This window comes from Pseudophryne corroboree, chromosome 1 (assembly GCF_028390025.1).
Source record: "Pseudophryne corroboree isolate aPseCor3 chromosome 1, aPseCor3.hap2, whole genome shotgun sequence".
Taxonomy (NCBI): domain Eukaryota; kingdom Metazoa; phylum Chordata; class Amphibia; order Anura; family Myobatrachidae; genus Pseudophryne; species Pseudophryne corroboree.
The window spans coordinates 1,077,401,840-1,077,422,041 of NC_086444.1; the positions used below are offsets into that span (position 1 = coordinate 1,077,401,840).

Below are 20,202 nucleotides of genomic sequence, written 5' to 3' on the forward strand. Positions count from 1 at the left end.
GGACCTGATCTCCCGCTGTGCGAAAACTCACAGCAGCGATCAGTTCAGAATTACCCCCAGAGAACATTCTATCATCTGCCCGACACCTTTGGGATTGCAATACAGTACATTGAGTACAATGCGTGCTGGGACTTGTAGTACCTCTACTGCTGGATACTTGTGGTCCCTCTGCTAGCTGGGCATAGGCATGTCAGTCCGTTACGTGTATTAATACAGGATTCACAAAACTCCCATTATATATAGCTGCAGTCGCCAAATGTGGTGACATGCACCAGAAACAAAAGGGGTGGGATAATTCATTGCTGACCAGGAGGGAATGGAGAGACTACAGCCAGGGAGGAGCCACCCAAGAACAGGTGCTGTACGGGCAGGTGACATCACAGCACACGACAGTCATGTGACTGTCAGTGCCGATGCTGTATCCACGCTGAGACCAGCACCTAGAGCCAGGCTGGCAGTTTAGTCATATGTGCAGGCAGTGCCGTAACTAGACATTTTAGCGCTGTGTGCAAGAAACAGCATTGGTGCGCCCCTTACGTAATATAAGGGCAGTGCGCACAGCAGCCATGCGAAAATATATATAGGGGCGTGGCTTCATGGGGAAGGGGTGTGGCCACAAAATAATACCAATTCATATTACGGTGCACAGTAGTCTCCATTATTCAAATTACGCCACACAGTAGCGCCACTACACCATGTAGAGTTCCTTTTACACATTACGGCGGACAGATTCCCCTTTTTACACATTACGCCAGACAGAGTCCCGTTTTACACATTACGGCGGACAGATTCCCCTTTTTACACATCACGTCAGACAGAGTCCCGTTTTTACACATTGCGGCAGACAGTGTCCCCTTTTACACATTACGGCGGACAGATTCCCCTTTTTACACATTACGGCAGACAGAGTGCCGTTTTTACACATTACGGCAGACAGCGTCCCCTTATTCTTTATCTTAATAAATCTAATACAGGTTGAGTATCCCATATCCAGACCAGAAGTATTTTGGATATCAGATTTTTCCGTATTTTGGAATAATTGCATACCATAATGAGATATCATGGCGATGGGACCCAAGTCTAAGCACAGAATGCATTTATGTTTCATACACACCTTATACACACAGCCTGAAGGTCATTTTAGCCAATATTTTTAATAACTTTGTGCATTAAACAAAGTGTGTGTACATTTACACAATTCATTTATGTTTCATATACACCTTATACACACAACCTGAAGGTCATTTAATACAATATTTTTAATAAATTTGTGTACACTGAGCCATCAGAAAACAAAGGTTTCACTATCTCAGTCTCACTCAAAAAATCCTGTATTTCTCATACGTCCTAGAGGATGCTGGGGACTCCAAAAGGACCATGTGATATAGACGGATCCGCAGGAGCTTGGGCACACTATAAAGACTTAAACTGGGTATGAACTGGCTCCTCCCTCTATGCCCCTCCTCCAGACCTCAGTTAGACTTTGTGCCCAGGAGTGACTGGACACACACTAGGGGGAGCTCTCCTGAGTTTCTCTAAAAGACTTTATTGTTAGGTTTTTTTATTTTCAGGAAGACCTGCTGGCTACAGGCTCCCTGCATCGTGGGAGTGAGGGGAGAGAAGCAGACCTACTTCTTCTTAGTTCAAGGGCTCTGCTTCTCGGCTACTGGACCCCATTAGCTCCAGAGGGTTCGATCACTTGGTGCGCCTAGCTGCTTGTTTCCGGAGCCGCGCCGTCACCCCCCTCACAGAAGCCAGAAGAAAGAAGCCGGGTGAGTATGTGAAGAACAGAAGACTTCAGTGACGGCAGAAGACTTCAGTAACGGCGGTACAGCGGTCGCGCTGCGCTGCGCTCCATGCTCCCACACACCAACGGCACTCACAGGGTGCAGGGCGCTGGGGGGGGAGCGCCCTGGGCAGCAGGTTGCTGATTTCTTTTTGTGGCTGGCATAAAAGCATTTGGGTGCCTGAGCACCGTGTCTCATACCCCCGCCAGCATATGCTGCGCGCCATTACTTCCCCGCCGCCGGCTCCCATGGGTGCAGGGCGCTGGGGGGGGGAGCGCCCTGGGCAGACATTTTACAGGTATCTGTGTGACTCTGGCGGTGCCGGGGCTCCGTGTCCCGGATGCCCGCCAGCATGTGTAGCGCACTACGCGCCATTTCTTCCCTGCCGCCGGCTCTCACGGGTGCAGGGCGCTGGGGGGAGCGCCCTGGGCAGCATATCACAGGTAATTATGAATGGATAAGCTGGCGGTGCCGGGGCTCCGTGTCCCGGACCCCCGCCAGCGTGTTGTAGCGCACTGTGCGCCATCTCTCCACCGCCACCGGCTCCATGGGTGTAGGGCGCTGGGGGGGAGCGTCCTGGGCAGCATTTCTTGAATCTTCCCGGGCAAGGGGAACATACCCGGACTCCGGGTGTCTTCACCCCGCCAGGGCACCGCAGCGTGCGCGCTGCGCTCCATCGCTCCCACACACCAACGGTTGCCGTGGGGGGGGGGGGGCGCCCTTGGCTGCATTTTGGACATATAGGGGTATATACAGGGGATTAATCCCTGTATATAAGCCCCCAGCTCAATTTAAGATATATGTTTGTGCGGGCTTAAGAGCGTCGGGAGGGGGCGGAGCTTAGCCCTTACAGAGGAGTCAGCGCCATTTTCCTCAGGTCCCCGCCAAGATTTACTGTATAGTAAGAAGGAGGGGGGGGGGGCACAGTGTTTTTAATGCTATATGGGTGTCTTATAGCATTATGTTTAATAATGGACGCATAATCCTTGTGTTACGTAAATTCACTGTTTCCCTGTTTATTTACCCACTATTGGTTAGTCGACATATGTCGACAGGTGTGAGGGCTTTGTCACAAGCTCCTGTGGGGATAACTGTCTGCTTCGCCGACGCTTGGCGGTACTTGATTCAAAAAACGAAGTATTAGCAGGTTGCTTTTGTGTGCTTAAGAACAAGTAAACACGCTAGGGGAGACACAGTTGTCTGTCGATGCCCTGTCGGCATCAACGGTATTTCCTGGGTAAAAGAATTAACAGGCTGTTATTGCCTTGTACCTGTATTTGTGTATATATATATATATATATATATATATATTTATAGGTATATGTGGAGGAAGTGTTATTGAAATTGTATATGTATGCTTCCCTCAGACCCCTCGGGGTTCCAAGATTATTATTATTTTTTGCCTGCTTACTATTCCTTGCTGTCGACATTTACTCAGTTTCTGTCGACCGTAACGTTCCTAGTAGATCCACATCGGGGGCACGTCAGTACATGGTCATACACATTCACAACACATTACTGTCACTAGGGACCTGACGGGTCTGGACAATCCACTTGCTTATAGGTTATATCTATATGTATATATATGTAGATATAAGTTTATATATGCATGGTTAGGATATGTGTGTTTTATTGTGTATTACATTATGTATATCCATGAGTGCTGAAATAATGGTATTCTTCTCATGTGCTGGTCGCTCTGTTGATTAAGCTCTAGATTGGCCGTGACGAGTTGGTTTTCGACCCTCTCGAGGAGTCCGAATATTATTCTCTTCCCGACGCGGAGAGAACATTACGGCAGTCAACTCCTGGTCGATGCAGAGCCCGGTCGCAAAGGATCATACACAGGAAGCTAAGTGATATTTTATTTCTATACTTTGGCCTTATTTGCATTGCATGCACATAAGGGAGTGTTGTATTCGGGTAGGCATCCGATAGAATTACCCTACCCAGAGTGGGTAAGCTTGCTTATGTTGATTCTACTTTATAACATTGCAGCAGGCTGCCGCGTGACAGCAGGAGGTGTAGCAGGGAAAATGCTGAGGTTGTCTACGAGAGATACTCGAGGGAAGTATACAGCTGTTTGGTGTGCCCTCTGTTCAGTCACTATCGGCGGATACAACTGGTAAGTCTAACTTCGTGAGTTAGCCTCCTTCACAACGGTTGGTGACGGATTCTTTTGTGGGATGCAGTCGTTTTAACCGGTTCGATGCCGTTCTTTTTTTCCTTTTCTGTGCAGACAGTGGAGGGTTGAAAGGTAAGAGTTCTGCAACCTTGTTAGGTTCGCAGAAGTGGATGTCGTTTTCTGTTTCCAACACATCCACCACTTGTCGCTGAGTCTATCTGGCTAGTTCCCACTCCGGTGAGCACTCGTCTACTTATTTTCAGTTAGTCCAGGAATAGACTAAGACCTGTGAGTTATTTATAGAATCCAAAAGGGGAGCTTTCTAAGTTACGGTTGTTCCCCTTACTGTTTTTTCTAATAGATCTTGCCGTTCCCCTCTGGAAGGGGAGGTAGTACGCGACGTCATACAGAGGTGCGTCAGGTGCAGGACATTGTCCGGTTGTCCCTGTATAAAGGTGCAAATCGTTGTTTCTCTCTGACTGTTCTTCGACACAGGGATTGGCTGTTGTTCCCATCGACACAGTTGTCGGAGGTGGGTTTCAGAGTAGATACTGACCGGTTAATGTTCGGTGTTTTTCCTGTGGAAAGAGGTCTGGGGATCCAGAATTGGATCAGCTTTGCTGTGACACTTCATCAATATGTTCTGTTACTAAAACAGATGGGTGCGGCCTACGAGGTTTTTTTTTGGTGAGCAGGTCTACTGCCAGAGTGGCTTTCAAGGGGCCAGTTGGAATTGTGGTCCGGGTCTCACCTGCACATGCACCGGAATATAATCCTAAAGGGATCCAGGTTTAGATCCTGGTGTCCGTGCATACAGATCTCCGAGGCTGGGGAGCAGTCCTTGCAAGGGACGTATTTCCAGAGGATAAGGTTAAGTTGGAAAGCTTGTCTGCAATAGGCTTTCTTGATTTAAGAGCTATTTTCGACGACCGTATTCTTCGAGTTCGGCCGATGTTAGTTCTGCCAGACCACTTGTCATCAGTGGCGTAAGTAAGCCGCTATGGCGGAACAAGGAGCAAAGCGGCAATGGCAGAGGATGCACAGTTTTACAGTGGGGCGGAAAGTCTGGTAAACACTATATTAGCAGTATTCGTTCCGGAGGTAAACGAAAGAAAAATAGATTTCCTCTGCTGACGCGATCTCCATCCGGGAGACATTCAGTCATCATCGAGAAGTTTTCACAGACGTGACAACTTTTTGTGGAGTGTCGCAATTGGTCAGGTTGGCGTCTCGCTTCAACGAGAGGCCTCAGGGATATTGTTTCAGGTCAAGGGACACTCAAGCTATAGCAGTGGACACCCTCGTGACACCGTGGGTGTTTTTAGTCGGTCTATGTGGCCTCTCCTCTTTCATTTTTCTGAAGGTGATGAACGTAAGAAGAACAAAGGTTCAGGCGATCCTCTCGGATCCGATCTAGCCAAGGAGGGTTTGCTATCCAGTTTTTCATGATTTGCTCATGGAAGATTCCTGCCCTCTCCCTTTACGTGAGGAACTGTTACAACTAGATCAGGGCGTGTATCAAGACTTACCGCGACTGCGTCTGACGGCGTGGCGGTTGAATGCCATGTCCTAAGCCGGAAGGATGTTCCCAGTGAAGTCATTTCCTCAATGTTTCAGGCTAGGAAAGAAGTAACGGCAAAGCCTTACCGCCGTAGTTGGCGTAACTGTGTCTTGGTGAATCCAGGATTGTTCCTACAGAAGACTTTCAGCTAGGTCGTTCTTATCCATACTTTACAAGCCGGTATGGATGCAGGCCTACAGTTAGGCTCCATTTCGGTGCAGTATGGCCTTATTTTTATTATTTTCTTTAAAAAAAAAAAATTCTCTCTTGGAAAGTGGTTATGCTATTGGCTTTGGCGTCCGCAAGGCGGGTGTCGGAAGTGGTGGTATTGTCTTAAAAGAGCCTTGTTTGATCTTCCATGTGGATAGAGAGGAATTGTGAACTCGGATTGTAGTTCTGCCAAAGAGTGGTTTCTGGGTTTCGCAGAAATCAGTCTATTTTGATGCCGGTGGTTATTTAGGCATTAGCTGTTTCAAAGTCTCTTGATGTTACCAGGGATTTGAATATTTAGGTCGCCAATTTGGCTCAGTCTGGAGAAACAGAGGCTCTGTTTGTCCGGTATGCTCCCAGCATGTGGGGCGACTGAAGTATGCAGTCTGTTACACGCTGAATCTGTGATGCGATATGGCATGTTTGTTCTACGGCTGGATTGCCGTTCCCGAAGTCGGTGGAAGCCCATTCTAAGGGAAAGATGGGCTCTTCTTGGGCGGATGCCCGAGGAGTCTCGGCGGTTCAACTTTGTCGAGCGGATTATTGGTCAGGATCAAACTCTTTTACTATGCTCTACAAGTTTGATACCCTGGGTTTTGGGGACCTTTTGTTTGCTCATTCGGTGCTGCAGAGTCGTCCGCACTCTCCCGCCCGTTTTGGAGCTTTGGTATAAACCCCATGGTCCTTTTGGAGTCCCCAGCATCCTCTAGGACGTATGAGAAAATAGGATTTTGGTACCTACCGGTAAATCCTTTTCTCTTAGTCCGTAGAGGATGCTGGGCGCCCGTCCCAGTGCGTACGGTGTCTGCGGTTATTGTTTTTGGTTACACCCTGGTGGTGTGTCTTCTCTGTCAGGCGGTTGCTACCGTTTTTCATGCCATGGCATGCGGGGTCTTATTTTTGCTTATGTGGACACACGGTTTGTGTTACATATTCTCTCAGCATGTGGCTGTGTTTTGTTCATGCCGTTGGCTGGTATTCTACTGAATGCCACGTTCTACGGTGTGTTTGAGGTGTGAGCTGGTAGGACACTCACCGTGTTTATAACAATAAATTCTTTCCTCGAAATGTCCATCTCCTGGGCACAGTTTTCTAACTGAGGTCTGGAGGAGGGGCATAGAGGGAGGAGCCAGTTCACACCCAGTTTAAGTCTTTATAGTGTGCCCAAGCTCCTGCGAATCCGTCTATACCCCATGGTCCTTTTGGAGTCCCCAGCATCCTCTACGGACTAAGAGAAAAGGATTTACCGGTAGGTACCAAAATCCTATTTTCAGAATATTCAGTATTTTGGAATTTTTGGATATGGGATACTCAACCTGTATTTTATTATTCACCCTTTTAAGTTAAAGGCTGTTATAGCGAAACAATAAAAAACTATTGTAAATAAGATTTTAAAATGCAGTTTTAAATGAAACAACGTATCATGTGCCATACTGTATATTGTGTATTACATTCTTCACTCAGTCACACAGATGCCTCTATATGCTGAAAGTAACAGAGAAACATTGTCGGGCATTTAGCATATCTAAACAGATGATATTACCCCTTCCAATCCAGCCTATATGACCTAATGTCTCATGATCCGCGTTCCCTGCGACTGCAAAGTCTCTAACCTGACAGTCTGAATGTGTGCTGCACTGAGACCACCAGTATGCGAGACCAATCCCTTCAGGATTCCGCTCCATGCTATTCATATTCATTTCCTAGCTTAAAAGGGTCCTGTTTATCTTAGATGGATATTCACTTCTGTCAAATCTCTATTTAAGAGGGGAGGGGGGTCGTCTTTTTTTTGTAATTATTATTTTTTGTATATTTTTACTTTTTTCTTTGCTTTTGTTCAAACAACAGGACATAAAAAGAGACATTATGTGACTTAAAGAAAAGTAAAACAAAAACAAATGCTCGAGCCTACATATAGAATATGTCAGTGTCTGGTCCTCATTAATGGACAGAACGTCAATTAAGACAAAATATACATTGGGATAATTTTATGACCCTTGTATTTGCATAATTATGTAGGTGGCTTATTGTAGCGTGAAGTGGGGGAGAGCTTCCTAATTATACTCAAACAAGGAGATGTCAAAATAATTATTCAAATAGCTTGTATCTAGTAAATTTAGACGGGATTTCAATTAGCCGCAGTAGTTTACTGTGGGCTAATTGATCCCCTGCGCTGTTCAATTAGTTCCCAAAGGCAGCCCGCAGGCTACACTTAACGGGTATTTCTTTTCAGGTCTGAGCAGACCCGAAAATAAATCCTCAATCAATAGCCTGCTATCTGGTGTCCCATGCATGTTAATACATAGGTCTGGGACCTTATGCCGGAGACCGTTAACAACCTATATCAGGGTAGTTTACCGGGTGAGGATAAAGGGCTCTAATTAAATAACCCCGGGTGTAAAAGCCCAAGACTACCACCTTTCTTCACACCTGGAAAATTACCAGATCTAATTGAATTCCCCATTAATCTGATAAAAGGTGCCATATTACCCAATTTACCTCATGATGCCAGTTATTTGTGATTGCCGTTAGGGTGTGTGTCTGCACAGTGTATTGGAAGTATAAAATTGCAGTAATAGGCAAGATTTATAATAACATTTTATCTGCTCAGGATTGTTAGGAGGTGTTTTCCAAGTAACATTTCTGTAGTTTTATCCATGGAATAGGGTGTTCTGCCATAAAAGAGGAGAAGTTGCCCATGGCAACCAATCAGCTGCTCTGTATACTTTTATAGTATGCAAATTATAAATGTTACGTCTGCTGATTGGTTGCCATGGGCAACTTCTCCACTGGCTCACTTCTCCACTGTTTTCACTGCTTAGTACATCTCCCCATTAATCACCTTTCCCACATGACCATCTCCTAAAGAACATACTTTGTTCATATACTTACCATCACAAGCTTATCCAGTAGATTCCTTGTATATTCAGACTTCTGTAAATATGGATAAATTGTCAGTCATAATGTCGCTACAAAGTTCTCTAGGATTACATGTGTATAAGAAGGAGTAACGCACCCTCTAATGTAAATCAGTGATCCATGACCTACAGTATATATTGTATCTATGATCACATAATTCCTCTGGGCAAGATGTATCAAAGCTTAGAGAGAGATAACGTGGAGATAAAGTACTTACCAACCAACTAATTTCTGCCATTTTTCAAACATAGGCCCAGATTTATCAAGGCTTGGAGAGTGATAAATTGCACAGGGATAAAGTGCCAACCAATCAGCTCCTGTCATTTTTCAAACACAGCCTGTAACATGCTAGCTAGGAGCTGGTTGGTTATAACTATATCACCGTGCAATGTATCACTCTCCAAGGCTTGATAAATGTGGGCCACAGACTGTAAAATGAAAATTAGACGCTGATTGGTTGGCACTTTATCTCCAAGGTTTGATGCATCCTCACATAAGTGAATTTACATTAATGACTATATGATCCCATATCTGAATGCCGTTTAAGGTATACTAGTTATGATATGTCTTTAAAATGTATCTCTGTTCCATCATCTGGCTCAGACCTTCAATAAATTTAGCTAAAAAACTTATGTAAATGATTATGTACATTGCTGTGTTTTTGCCCCATTATTTTGAGGATGGAAATATTATTCTCACAATAGAGAGTATATATAATTCCACTAGCGGTATATTATTCCATATAAGAATATTGTAAGTCGCCAAGGAGTCCCATGGCCCTATCAAGATTACAGCTTGTTACCGATTTCCAAGCTATCTTCTAATATCCACAATGGAATGCAAGTAGGGGAATCTCAGTACACAAGTGTAATGAACACTGAAGTGATTACATCAGACCTCACAGATTATCTGCAATGACATGAAAACCCACGGTTTAAGGCGTTATTATTTACAGGCATTTATACATGGATTAGCATCAATGTATACTTACTATACATGGCACAAACTAAGTATTGAAAACAAACTAATATTTAGATGTACATTGTTAAAATGCTGACAGCCCACTTAACAATGAGAGGTGTTTTGTATACTGTACAACATAAGTGTTGTCTTTGTTTCCTAAAATGGTTTGTACTAACCCAGAGCCATTGTAGTCCGATGCAGGGTTTGTCTGACTAGTCCGATGCAGTCACCTTTCCCTGCTGGTGCCAATAATCATCATGCTTCAGACTCTGGGTTATTGAAGTCGATCGATCAATAAATGAAGTGATAGTGAGTTGCTTTTCTGCGTCCCCTTTGTGCCTTTGCAATTGGCATATGACATGATATACTAAAGAGTGACCCTAGGTTCTACTTGTAGCCACTATACAAATGCATGATATATTTTGTAAATAATGGCAAATCCTAGGTTTGCAGAAAATTTCCGTCTATTGATCTCCTTTTCTATTACACTCTAACCACTTGACTTGTAAATTAGCAGATTATTCTGCTGCTGTAATGTTATTTTAGGTTGTGCTTATTAAATCTGCTTTGGCACCATGTTGGCCATACGTATGGGTGTCTTGGAGGAATATTCTCGGGATATCGGAGAGTGTTGCATTGCTGCAGCAGGAAGTGTTGCATCTTCCATGCATTGTTTTATTTAATACAAAACCTATCTGACGCATTGCAATGTCTTTCTTTTTTTTTTTTTTTCCCTGTCTGGAGGCCGTTAGCCCTTAATTATTTCAAGCTTTTCAAGCCTAATTTCTAAGCCCTTATGAATTCCCACAAGAGCCACTTTTGTGGCAGATTCCATTTGGTTTCATAAGAAAGAGAAAACTTGGCATGGACTGGGAAATCTCACACATTAGGAACAATTTGTAAACCACAGACCTAGTCAGACAGAGCCCATCCTTAGAACAGGCTGCTCCTGTTTCTGCCATTGTCTGAGAGGTATTGGTTTGCCATTTCCCAGCTGACCGGCCTGTGTGTGGAGAAATGTGAAAAGTTAGAGACAAAAATGGTTTCTCCTGAGTGAGGAAAAAAAGGAAGGAAATTCTGTGGGGTTTAAGAAGCCTTCTGTCTTCAGTGCGAATGTCAGCTTTAAATCTCTTAGATTTGGATTAACTCAGCAACTGAACAAAAAAAAAGGAAAAATCTGACAGGCTTTCAGATATGACGCAGAAAAAAAAAATCTTCCACCTCCCCCAGACTCATGTTCATTTGCAAAGCCAAAGACTGGGGGGAACTGTTGAATAAGTAGCTTCGGTAGCCTGTCTATTGATCGTTAGCATTACAATAGGCAGTATTAACATCCTGCAATATTGCCTCTGCTCCATTATACGTGTTGGAATTAGGGGGGGTGGGGGAAGAAGTGGTTGAAGAAAGGAAATCCTACAGTATTTCTGGAAACCGTGGGCTACAAATGCCTGTATTCTTTGAAGGTAAATACATGGTTTTCCACTAGTTCTAGAGCACTTCATGCCACATTGTGACAGAAATTTCTATGTCAATAGCTGGTAGAACGTCTTTCAAATAAATTAGGTTTAAATAACTCTATAAAATGTGCTGTGTACAGTTTGTCGCTTGTTCTGAATTGTAGCCAAGTGTCAATATGTTTCATGGACAATGATCAGTTTTCGTGCTGTGAGTTTTTCTTAGCTTTGTGTTATGGGTTTTTGGTTTTGGGGGTTTTTATTCGTTTTGAGTTGAGGGTTTTTTTAGAACGGTCAGTGAAACTTGTACACTATATATGCAGAGAGTTTTTCACGTGTGAAATTTTAAAATAATTGAGGAAAAACTAAGTTTTGGATGTATTTGATACGAGTGGTGCTGAAATGATGGGTTCTCTGGAGACAATTTATTAATCACAGAATCGTGGCATGTACTGTAAATAATTATTGGGCAATACAAAACCACAGAATAAAAAAACAAATTAAGGTTATTATATAGTTTAATTTTTTTCTAGAACCAGTATTTTCCATCTTAAGTAAACAAAATTGTAAAGTAGCACAACATGCAAAAAGTTACACATTCCTGCAAAATTATGATGTTTTCACATTTTATCTTTTCAGAAATAATTCTGGTGTATTTATTTTGCAGGCAGATATGATGTTCAGCTCTGGTGTCTTCTGGATGGGGCTTTTATTTATTCCTGTGACATCTTTAATTTTTGATGTATTTTATAAAGCGTGAGTTTTTGTATGTTTTTTGTGTGTTTTTTTTTGTTTTGTTTTTTGTAACAATTAATAAATATAATCATAATGGCAAAAAAAAACGTATGTACAATATATTTTGATTCCACAACAATTTCAAAAATTTGTATTTGCAAGCGTTGGTTTTAGATAACACAAGGTTTCCAGATTATACTCAAAATGTGAGACAATAATGTAGAATTAACATGAGATTTATCTGTAGATTTTAAAATAATAATTAAGGAATATTTAATTTTTATTCAAAGTGTCCAAAAAACAAGCTTTAAGAATTTGGTTGATGAGGTTCAGGAACTGGAAGCAAAGTCCCAAGATCCTGGATCTGTTGTACATGGGAAAAGGTAGGATTTTCATAAATGTTTCAAGTTTGCTTATAAATCTATCAGTTACAGTATTTAAATGTGCGAAAATATTTAAGTGAAATTAATTCAAGACCGTTTTAGAAGCGCATTGTCTATCATCACATTTTTTTCCATATGGAACTACATTAAATTAATTTGATCGCTATAGGTATAATAATGTAATGTTAATGCTCATGTTTTATGCCTTATAATACAAGATATAGTTGACGGGGATGTACAATTTATTTCTACCAAAAATAATTTATTACATTTTTTTCCAGTGTATCAAATATATAAAAAAATACATTGAATTAATAATTTATCTGTCACTGTGCATTTGTAAATGTAGTTACTACTTTTCAAAATTACTGAAATATAGCTAGATTGATTGAAAAAATGTATATAGTGTGTGTGTGTGTGTGTGTGTGTGTGTGTGTGTGTGTGTGTGTGTGTGTGTGTGTGTGTGTGTATATCTAATTATATTGTAAGGTATTATATTAAGAATTGCTGAAAAGCCATTTAGAAACGTTTGATTTACCAAAGTTTTTTTAGTAATTCGTGTAAGAAAAAAAAAATGATAAGATATTGAATTTACCATAATTGTTACCATGTCTTTATAGTATCAACTATCCTCATAATTTTAAAACGGCAGTTGAGAACTATAGGATAGGTGATAACAGATTCTCTTTCATCTCTTTGGCACCTTGAAAAAGTGGACTAATAAGTCTCAAAAAAACATGTTGCAGATATATTCCTGGAGTGCTGTCTGGTTGATAGATGGTTTACAAAATTGGCTCTTCCACATTGGAATGAGTATTTTTGCTTAAAATTGGTCACTTTGGATATACCTTTAATTACACAAAGATTTGGTATGTGTCCTTGGAGGTTGCAATCCTCTTCCCAGTATATGGACTATATGAACAGTATACCAGTATGTCATTATCCAGTTGTTTATAGCTGTGTTGCAACATGACCAGTATAGCTGGATCATGATTAGACTACTGCCCAAAGTAGATGCCAGGAACACATTCACACTCACATAATTTGCTTTCCCTGGTGGGCGACTGCCTCCCCCACCTGTAATAATACTCGCAGCATATTAATCATTTTTATTTAATTATTATTATTATTATTATTATTATATAGCTCCAGCATTTAACACCGTACATTTGAACTTTATTATTATTTCTATATCAATTAATCACTAGTACTTTTATTTAAAAACACTTTTAGAAACACATGTATAGTAAAATGGAAATGTATTTGTTACTAGTGTTTGGAGTTCAGTGTAGGCCTCATCCATGTATTTACCTGCTGTAAATGCAAAATAAAATGTTAGAAAATGTGTATGGTGAGATTAGAGAAACAATGAGTTTTTTAGTGTCCGATCCATTTTACTAGCATTAGAAATGTGGGTATTAGCTGTAATCTGTAGACAGCCTGTGTGGCATCAGTACGAGATCCCGCTGGACGGGATCCCGGCGGTCGGAACACCGACACCAGAATCCCGACCAGCACAATCCCGACAGGGGGGCAAGCGCAACGCAGCCCCTTGCGGGCTCGCTGCGCTCGCCACTCTGCGGGCATGGTGCCTCGCTACGCTCAGCACACTAATTTATTCTCACTCTATGGGTGTCGTGGACACCCACAGAGGGAGAATATGTCGGGATTGTGCCGGTCGGGATTCCGGTGTCAGTATTCCAACCGCCGGGATTCCGTCCGGCGGGATCTTGACCGCATACCGCCTGTGCAATCCATGTGGGTATGAGCCTGTAATCTGCAGATAGCCTGTGCAATTCATGTGGGTATGAGCCCCTAATCTGCAGATAGCCTGTACAATCCATGTGGGTATGAGCCTGTAATCTGCAGATAGCCTGTGCAATCCATGTGGGTATGAGCCTGTAATCTGCAGATAGCCTGTGCAATCCATGTGGGTATGAGCCTGTAATCTGCAGATAGCCTGTGCAATCCATGTGGGTATGAGCCTGTAATCTGCAGATAGCCTGTGCAATCCATGTGGGTATGAGCCTGTAATCTGCAGATAGCCTGTACAATCCATGTGGGTATGAGCCCCTAATCTGCAGATAGCCTGTACAATCCATGTGGGTATGAGCCCCTAATCTGCAGAGAGACTGTACAATCCATGTGGGTATGAGCCCCTAATCTGCAGAGAGCCTGTGCAATCCATTTGGGTATGAGCCCCTAATCTGCAGAGAGCCTGTACAATCCATGTGGGTATGAGCCCCTAATCTGCAGAGAGCCTGTGCAATCCATTTAGGTATGAGCCCCTAATCTGCAGAGAGACTGTGCAATCCATGTGGGTATGAGCCCCTAATCTGCAGAGAGCCTGTGCAATCCATTTAGGTATGAGCCCCTAATCTGCAGAGAGACTGTGCAATCCATGTGGGTATGAGCCCCTAATCTGCAGAGAGCCTGTGCAATCCATGTGGGTATGAGCCCCTAATCTGCAGAGAGCCTGTACAATCCATGTGGGTATGAGCCCCTAATCTGCAGAGAGACTGTACAATCCATGTGGGTATGAGCCCCTAATCTGCAGAGAGCCTGTACAATCCATGTGGGTATGAGCCCCTAATCTGCAGAGAGCCTGTACAATCCATGTGGGTATGAGCCCCTAATCTGCAGAGAGCCTGTACAATCCATGTGGGTATGAGCCCCTAATCTGCAGAGAGCCTGTGCAATCCATGTGGGTATGAGCCCCTAATCTGCAGAGAGCCTGTGCAATCCATGTGGGTATGAGCCCCTAATCTGCAGATAGACTGTGCAATCCATGTGGGTATGAGCCCCTAATCTGCAGAGAGCCTGTACAATCCATGTGGGTATGAGCCCCTAATCTGCAGAGAGCCTGTGCAATCCATGTGGGTATGAGCCCCTAATCTGCAGATAGACTGTGCAATCCATGTGGGTATGAGCCCCTAATCTGCAGAGAGCCTGTGCAATCCATGTGGGTATGAGCCCCTAATCTGCAGAGAGACTGTACAATCCATGTGGGTATGAGCCCCTAATCTGCAGAGAGCCTGTACAATCCATGTGGGTATGAGCCCCTAATCTGCAGAGAGCTTGTACAATCCATGTGGGTATGAGCCCCTAATCTGCAGAGAGCCTGTGCAATCCATTTAGGTATGAGCCCCTAATCTGCAGAGAGCCTGTGCAATCCATTTGGGTATGAGCCCCTAATCTGCAGAGAGCCTGTGCAATCCATTTGGGTATGAGCCCCTAATCTGCAGAGATCTTGTACAATCCATGTGGGTATGAGCCTGTAATCTGCAGATAGCCTGTACAATCCATGTGGGTATGAGCCCCTAATCTGCAGATAGCCTGTACAATCCATGTGGGTATGAGCCCCTAATCTGCAGAGAGCTTGTACAATCCATGTGGGTATGAGCCCCTAATCTGCAGAGAGCTTGTACAATCCATGTGGGTATGAGCCTCTAATCTGCAGAGAGACTGTGCAATCCATGTGGGTATGAGCCCCTAATCTGCAGAGAGACTGTGCAATCCATGTGGGTATGAGCCCCTAATCTGCAGAGAGCCTGTGCAATCCATTTAGGTATGAGCCCCTAATCTGCAGAGAGACTGTGCAATCCATGTGGGTATGAGCCCCTAATCTGCAGAGAGACTGTGCAATCCATGTGGGTATGAGCCCCTAATCTGCAGAGAGACTGTGCAATCCATGTGGGTATGAGCCCCTAATCTGCAGAGAGCCTGTGCAATCCATGTGGGTATGAGCCCCTAATCTGCAGATAAAAGGTAGGCCATGCAAACTAAACCTTAATCTGCATCTACTCCAAGATGGAGGTTCCAAAATAGCAAAAGAAAATTAAGACCAAGGTCCATCAATTGCAGTTTCACATGATGGAGAGTTGTTTTAAACGATACTTTGTATCTTTAAGATACAGTCCATCAACTCACAAGATATTAGTGACCTCTCTCTAGCACTTCACGACCAGTAATCATGAGCGGCACAGTTTCCCAGTGATTCCATAGGCCATATTCAAAAGTCTGTCTCCACTCTGTGTAGAGGGACAGGCACTATTTAAAAATACTTCATTTTGAATGTACTGTAGTTCAGTATGTCACCTATTTCAATATAAATGTACTTTTGCTTACTGAAGCCTCATCTTTCAATCAATAATGTATTTCCTGTTATTAGGATCTACTAACGTACTGTATTGCATATTAAAATAGATCTATCAAAGAACTTGCTATTTCTACATAATAGTGTTTAAAAAATACAACAATGGCTGACCAAAACAAAAGGTGGAACCTCCTGGCAGTTATTCTAGTATCATGCATATACAGTATATGTTAACACTATGTTAATACGAACATGTTCGGATTTTTTTTCTTCACCTACAGTATCGTATTTAATTCTCAAGAACAGTCTTTTAATTAATTCCTTTTTTCCTTTTGTTTTATCTATGCGCATAGTTTAACAGAGAGAGCACAACTGCTGAAAAACGTCTTCAAGAAAAATACAGTCAACATGTACCGTTCAGAGTCTGTTCAACAGAACCTGCTCCGTAAGTACCTGTCACTGTTGTGTGTGGGCATGTAATATAGCTAGTGCATGTCGCTGTTGTGTGTGGGCATGTAGTACAGCTGGTGCCTGTTGCTGTTATGTGTGGGCAGGGCCGGTGCTAGGGTGTTCGGCACCCCCCTGCAAACTATAAATTTGCGCCCTCCCATACTTTACAAAGGGACAGCGCACGTCTTTTGTGCACACAGAAAAAGGGGTGTGGTCTTACACGGAAGGGGCATGGCCACACAATAGTACCCTGTTTCAAATTACACCACAGTAGCACGATCTTATTCACATAACACCGCACGTAGTAGTGCTTCTTATACACAAAATCACCCCTGTAGTAGTGCCACTTACACACAATCCTCCCTGTAGTAGTGCCGCTTACACAAAATGCCCTCTTAGTAGTGCCGCTTACACAAAATCCCCCTGTAGTAGTGCCGCTTACACAAAATCCCCCTGTAGTAGTGCCGCTTACACAAACTCCCCTCTGTAGTAGTAGCGCTTACACAAACTCCCCCTGTAGTAGTGCCGCTTACACAAAATACCTACTTAGTAGTGGCGCTTACACAAAATCCTCCCTATAGTAGTGGCGCTTACACAAAATCCTCCCTATAGTAGTGGCGCTTGCACAAAATCCCCCCTGTAGTAGTGCCGCTTACACAAAATCCCCCCTGTAGTAGTGCCGCTTACACAAAATCCCCCCTGTAGTAGTGCCGCTTACACAAAATGCCCCTGTAGTAGTAGTGCCGCTTACACAAAATGCTCCTGTAGTAGTAGTGCCGCTTACACAAAATGCCCCCTTAGTAGTGCCGCTTACACAAAATGCCCTCTTAGTAGTGCCGCTTACACAAAATGCCCCCTTAGTAGTGCCGCTTACACAAAATGCCCTCTTAGTAGTGCCGCTTACACAAAATTTCCCCTGTGGTAGTGCCGCTTACATAAAATGCCCCCTTAGTAGTGCCACTTACACAAAATTCCACCTGTGGTAGTGCTGCTTGCACACATTTTGCCCACCCAGTCACACATACATACACACACCCACACATAAATACATACATACATACACACACACACACACATACATACACACACATACAAATATACACACATACACTTTCTCAAGCTCACTCACCCTCTTTACATCTTCTTACCAAAAGGAAGTCTGGCTGGCCGGAGCTGTCCATCCTCCAGGCTGTTCCTCCTCATGATCAGTATGGTCCCTTGTATCTCCGTCCCTCCATTCCATGTAGCCCTGCCCCTTTTCGGGTCTTCCTACAGAGTGGACTTGAACACTCCGCGCTTCCTGTCACACAGTCAGGGAGGGGGAGAGGATGCTTAAAGCTGCCGTCAGTGTGGCAGGCACAGCAGCAGGGGGACAGGCGGCGCAGCAGCAGCGGGGACGCATGGCAGGCAGTTAGGACTGAGTTTCCTGGGTCAGAACAGCTGACGGAAATTATGCCAGAGGCTTGGCAAGAAGTTTAGAATTCCAAGGAAATTGCACATATCAAACAGGCGGCAATGTTTTTGGAAGAGCAGCATTGGATATGGGTACAATTGCCTCTCAGGAATCTGCTTCAGCAGTAGCCGCTCGCAGAGCGGCTACGTACATGGAAAGCTGATTCAGAATCCAAGAAGGTTCTGGAGTCTTTGCCTTTTACTGGAGATATTCTTTTTGGTAAAGAATTAACCAGTATTTTGGAGTCAGAAGCCGACTCCAAGAAGGTGAGGTTTTCTTCCACACACAAATTCAAGCCTAAATTTCCAGCTTTTTTGCCCTTTCAGTCTCAAGGAATAGCAAAAGGAAAAGGTGATGGCAAACAGTCCCAATACAATAAGTCTGGTAAGACTAAAAAGCATTGGGCTACCAGAGTACCGATTCCAAATCAGAAGACAAGCCATCAGCTTGATGGTGCGGGTCTCCACCTGGGGATCCCAGGGAGGGAGGCCGACTTCTTCAGTTTGCACAGATCTGGCAGGAGTCTACCACAGATGCCTGGGTGCAAGATTCGGTATCTCACAGTTATGCATTTGCTTTCAAGAAACACCCTACTCAAAGTTTTGGGTTTTTTTTGTACCAACCCGTCTTTAGTAGAAACGAAGGCCAGGGCTTTGCAAGAGGCAGTTCAGAAATTGCTTCAGTCAGGTGTAGTCATTCCAGTTCCTCCTGCGCAACGAGGACAGGGCTTTTACTCCAACCTGTTTCTAGTCCGAAAGCCAAATGGGTCATTTCGGCCCATACTCAAATTCAAAGTGCTGAACAAGTACATTTCGGTGCCTTGTTTTCATATGGAGACTTTACGTTCCATCTTTTGGCCATGGAGCCAGGGGATTGTATGGTATCCCTGGATATCCAGGATGCTTACCTACATGTTACTATACCACTGTCCCTTCAGTGCTTTCTCAGGTTTGCTATCCTCCAGCATCATTTTCAGTTCCAGGCCCTTCCATTTGGATTGGCCACAGCCCCCAGAGTATTTACCAAAATTATTGTGGTAATGGCAGCTTATCTCCACCAGCAGGGGATAAGAATGTTTCTCTAACGTCCTAAGTGGATGCTGGGGACTCCGTAAGGACCATGGGGATTAGCGGCTCCGCAGGAGACTGGGCACAACTAAAGAAAGCTTTAGGACTACCTGGTGTGCACTGGCTCCTCCCACTAAGACCCTCCTCCAGACCTCAGTTAGATTCTTGTTGGATGCACACTAGGGGCTCTCCTGAGCACCTAGAAAGAAAGTATATTTAGGTTTTTTATTTTCAGTGAGATCTGCTGGCAACAGACTCACTGCAGCGAGGGACTAAGGGGAGAAGAAGCGAACCTACCTAACAGGTGGTAGTTTGGGCTTCTTAGGCTACTGGACACCATTAGCTCCAGAGGGATCGACCGCAGGACCCGACCTTGGTGTTCGTTCCCGGAGCCGCGCCGCATTCCCCCTTACAGAGCCAGAAGCACGAAGAAGGTCCGGAAAATCGGCGGGGCTTCTCCCTCAGCACACTGGCGCCATTTTCTCTTCACAGTGCAGCTGGAAGACAGCTCCCCAGGCTCTCCCCTGTAGTTTTCAGGCTCAAAGGGTTAAAAAGAGAGGGGGGGGGGCACTAAATTTAGGTATACAAGCAGCTATTTGGGGAAAAATCACTCAGTTATAGTGTTAATCCCTGCATTATATAGCGCTCTGGTGTGTGCTGGCATACTCTCTCTCGGTCTCCCCAAAGGACTTTGTGGGGTCCTGTCCTCAGTCAGAGCATTCCCTGTGTGTGTGCGGTGTGTCGGTACGGCTGTGTCGACATGTTGGATGAGGAAGGTTACGTGGAGGCGGAGCAGAGGCCGATAAATGTGATGTCGCCCCCTTTGGGGCCAACACCAGAGTGGATGGATAGGTGGAAGGTATTAACCGACAATGTCAACTCCTTACATAAAAGGCTGGATGACGTAACAGCTGTGGGACAGCCGGCTTCTCAGCCCGCGTCTGCCCAGGCGTCTCAAAGGCCATCAGGGGCTCAAACAACGCCCGTTACCTCAGATGG

The 20,202-nt window shown here is 44.1% G+C and overlaps 1 protein-coding gene across 8 annotated transcripts in view; it reads left to right on the forward strand.

Annotated features, from left to right (window-relative positions):
* ATP8A1 (ATPase phospholipid transporting 8A1) overlaps nt 1–20,202 on the forward strand; it is a 613,161-nt gene that overhangs the window by 578,292 nt on the left and 14,667 nt on the right. For all 8 annotated transcript variants that reach the window (XM_063920998.1, XM_063920996.1, XM_063921000.1 and 5 more), the window contains 3 exons: nt 11,687–11,775; nt 12,045–12,137; nt 16,587–16,678. In XM_063920998.1, the coding sequence (XP_063777068.1) occupies nt 11,687–11,775; nt 12,045–12,137; nt 16,587–16,678 (274 nt within the window). The remainder of the gene's footprint in view (nt 1–11,686; nt 11,776–12,044; nt 12,138–16,586; nt 16,679–20,202) is intronic.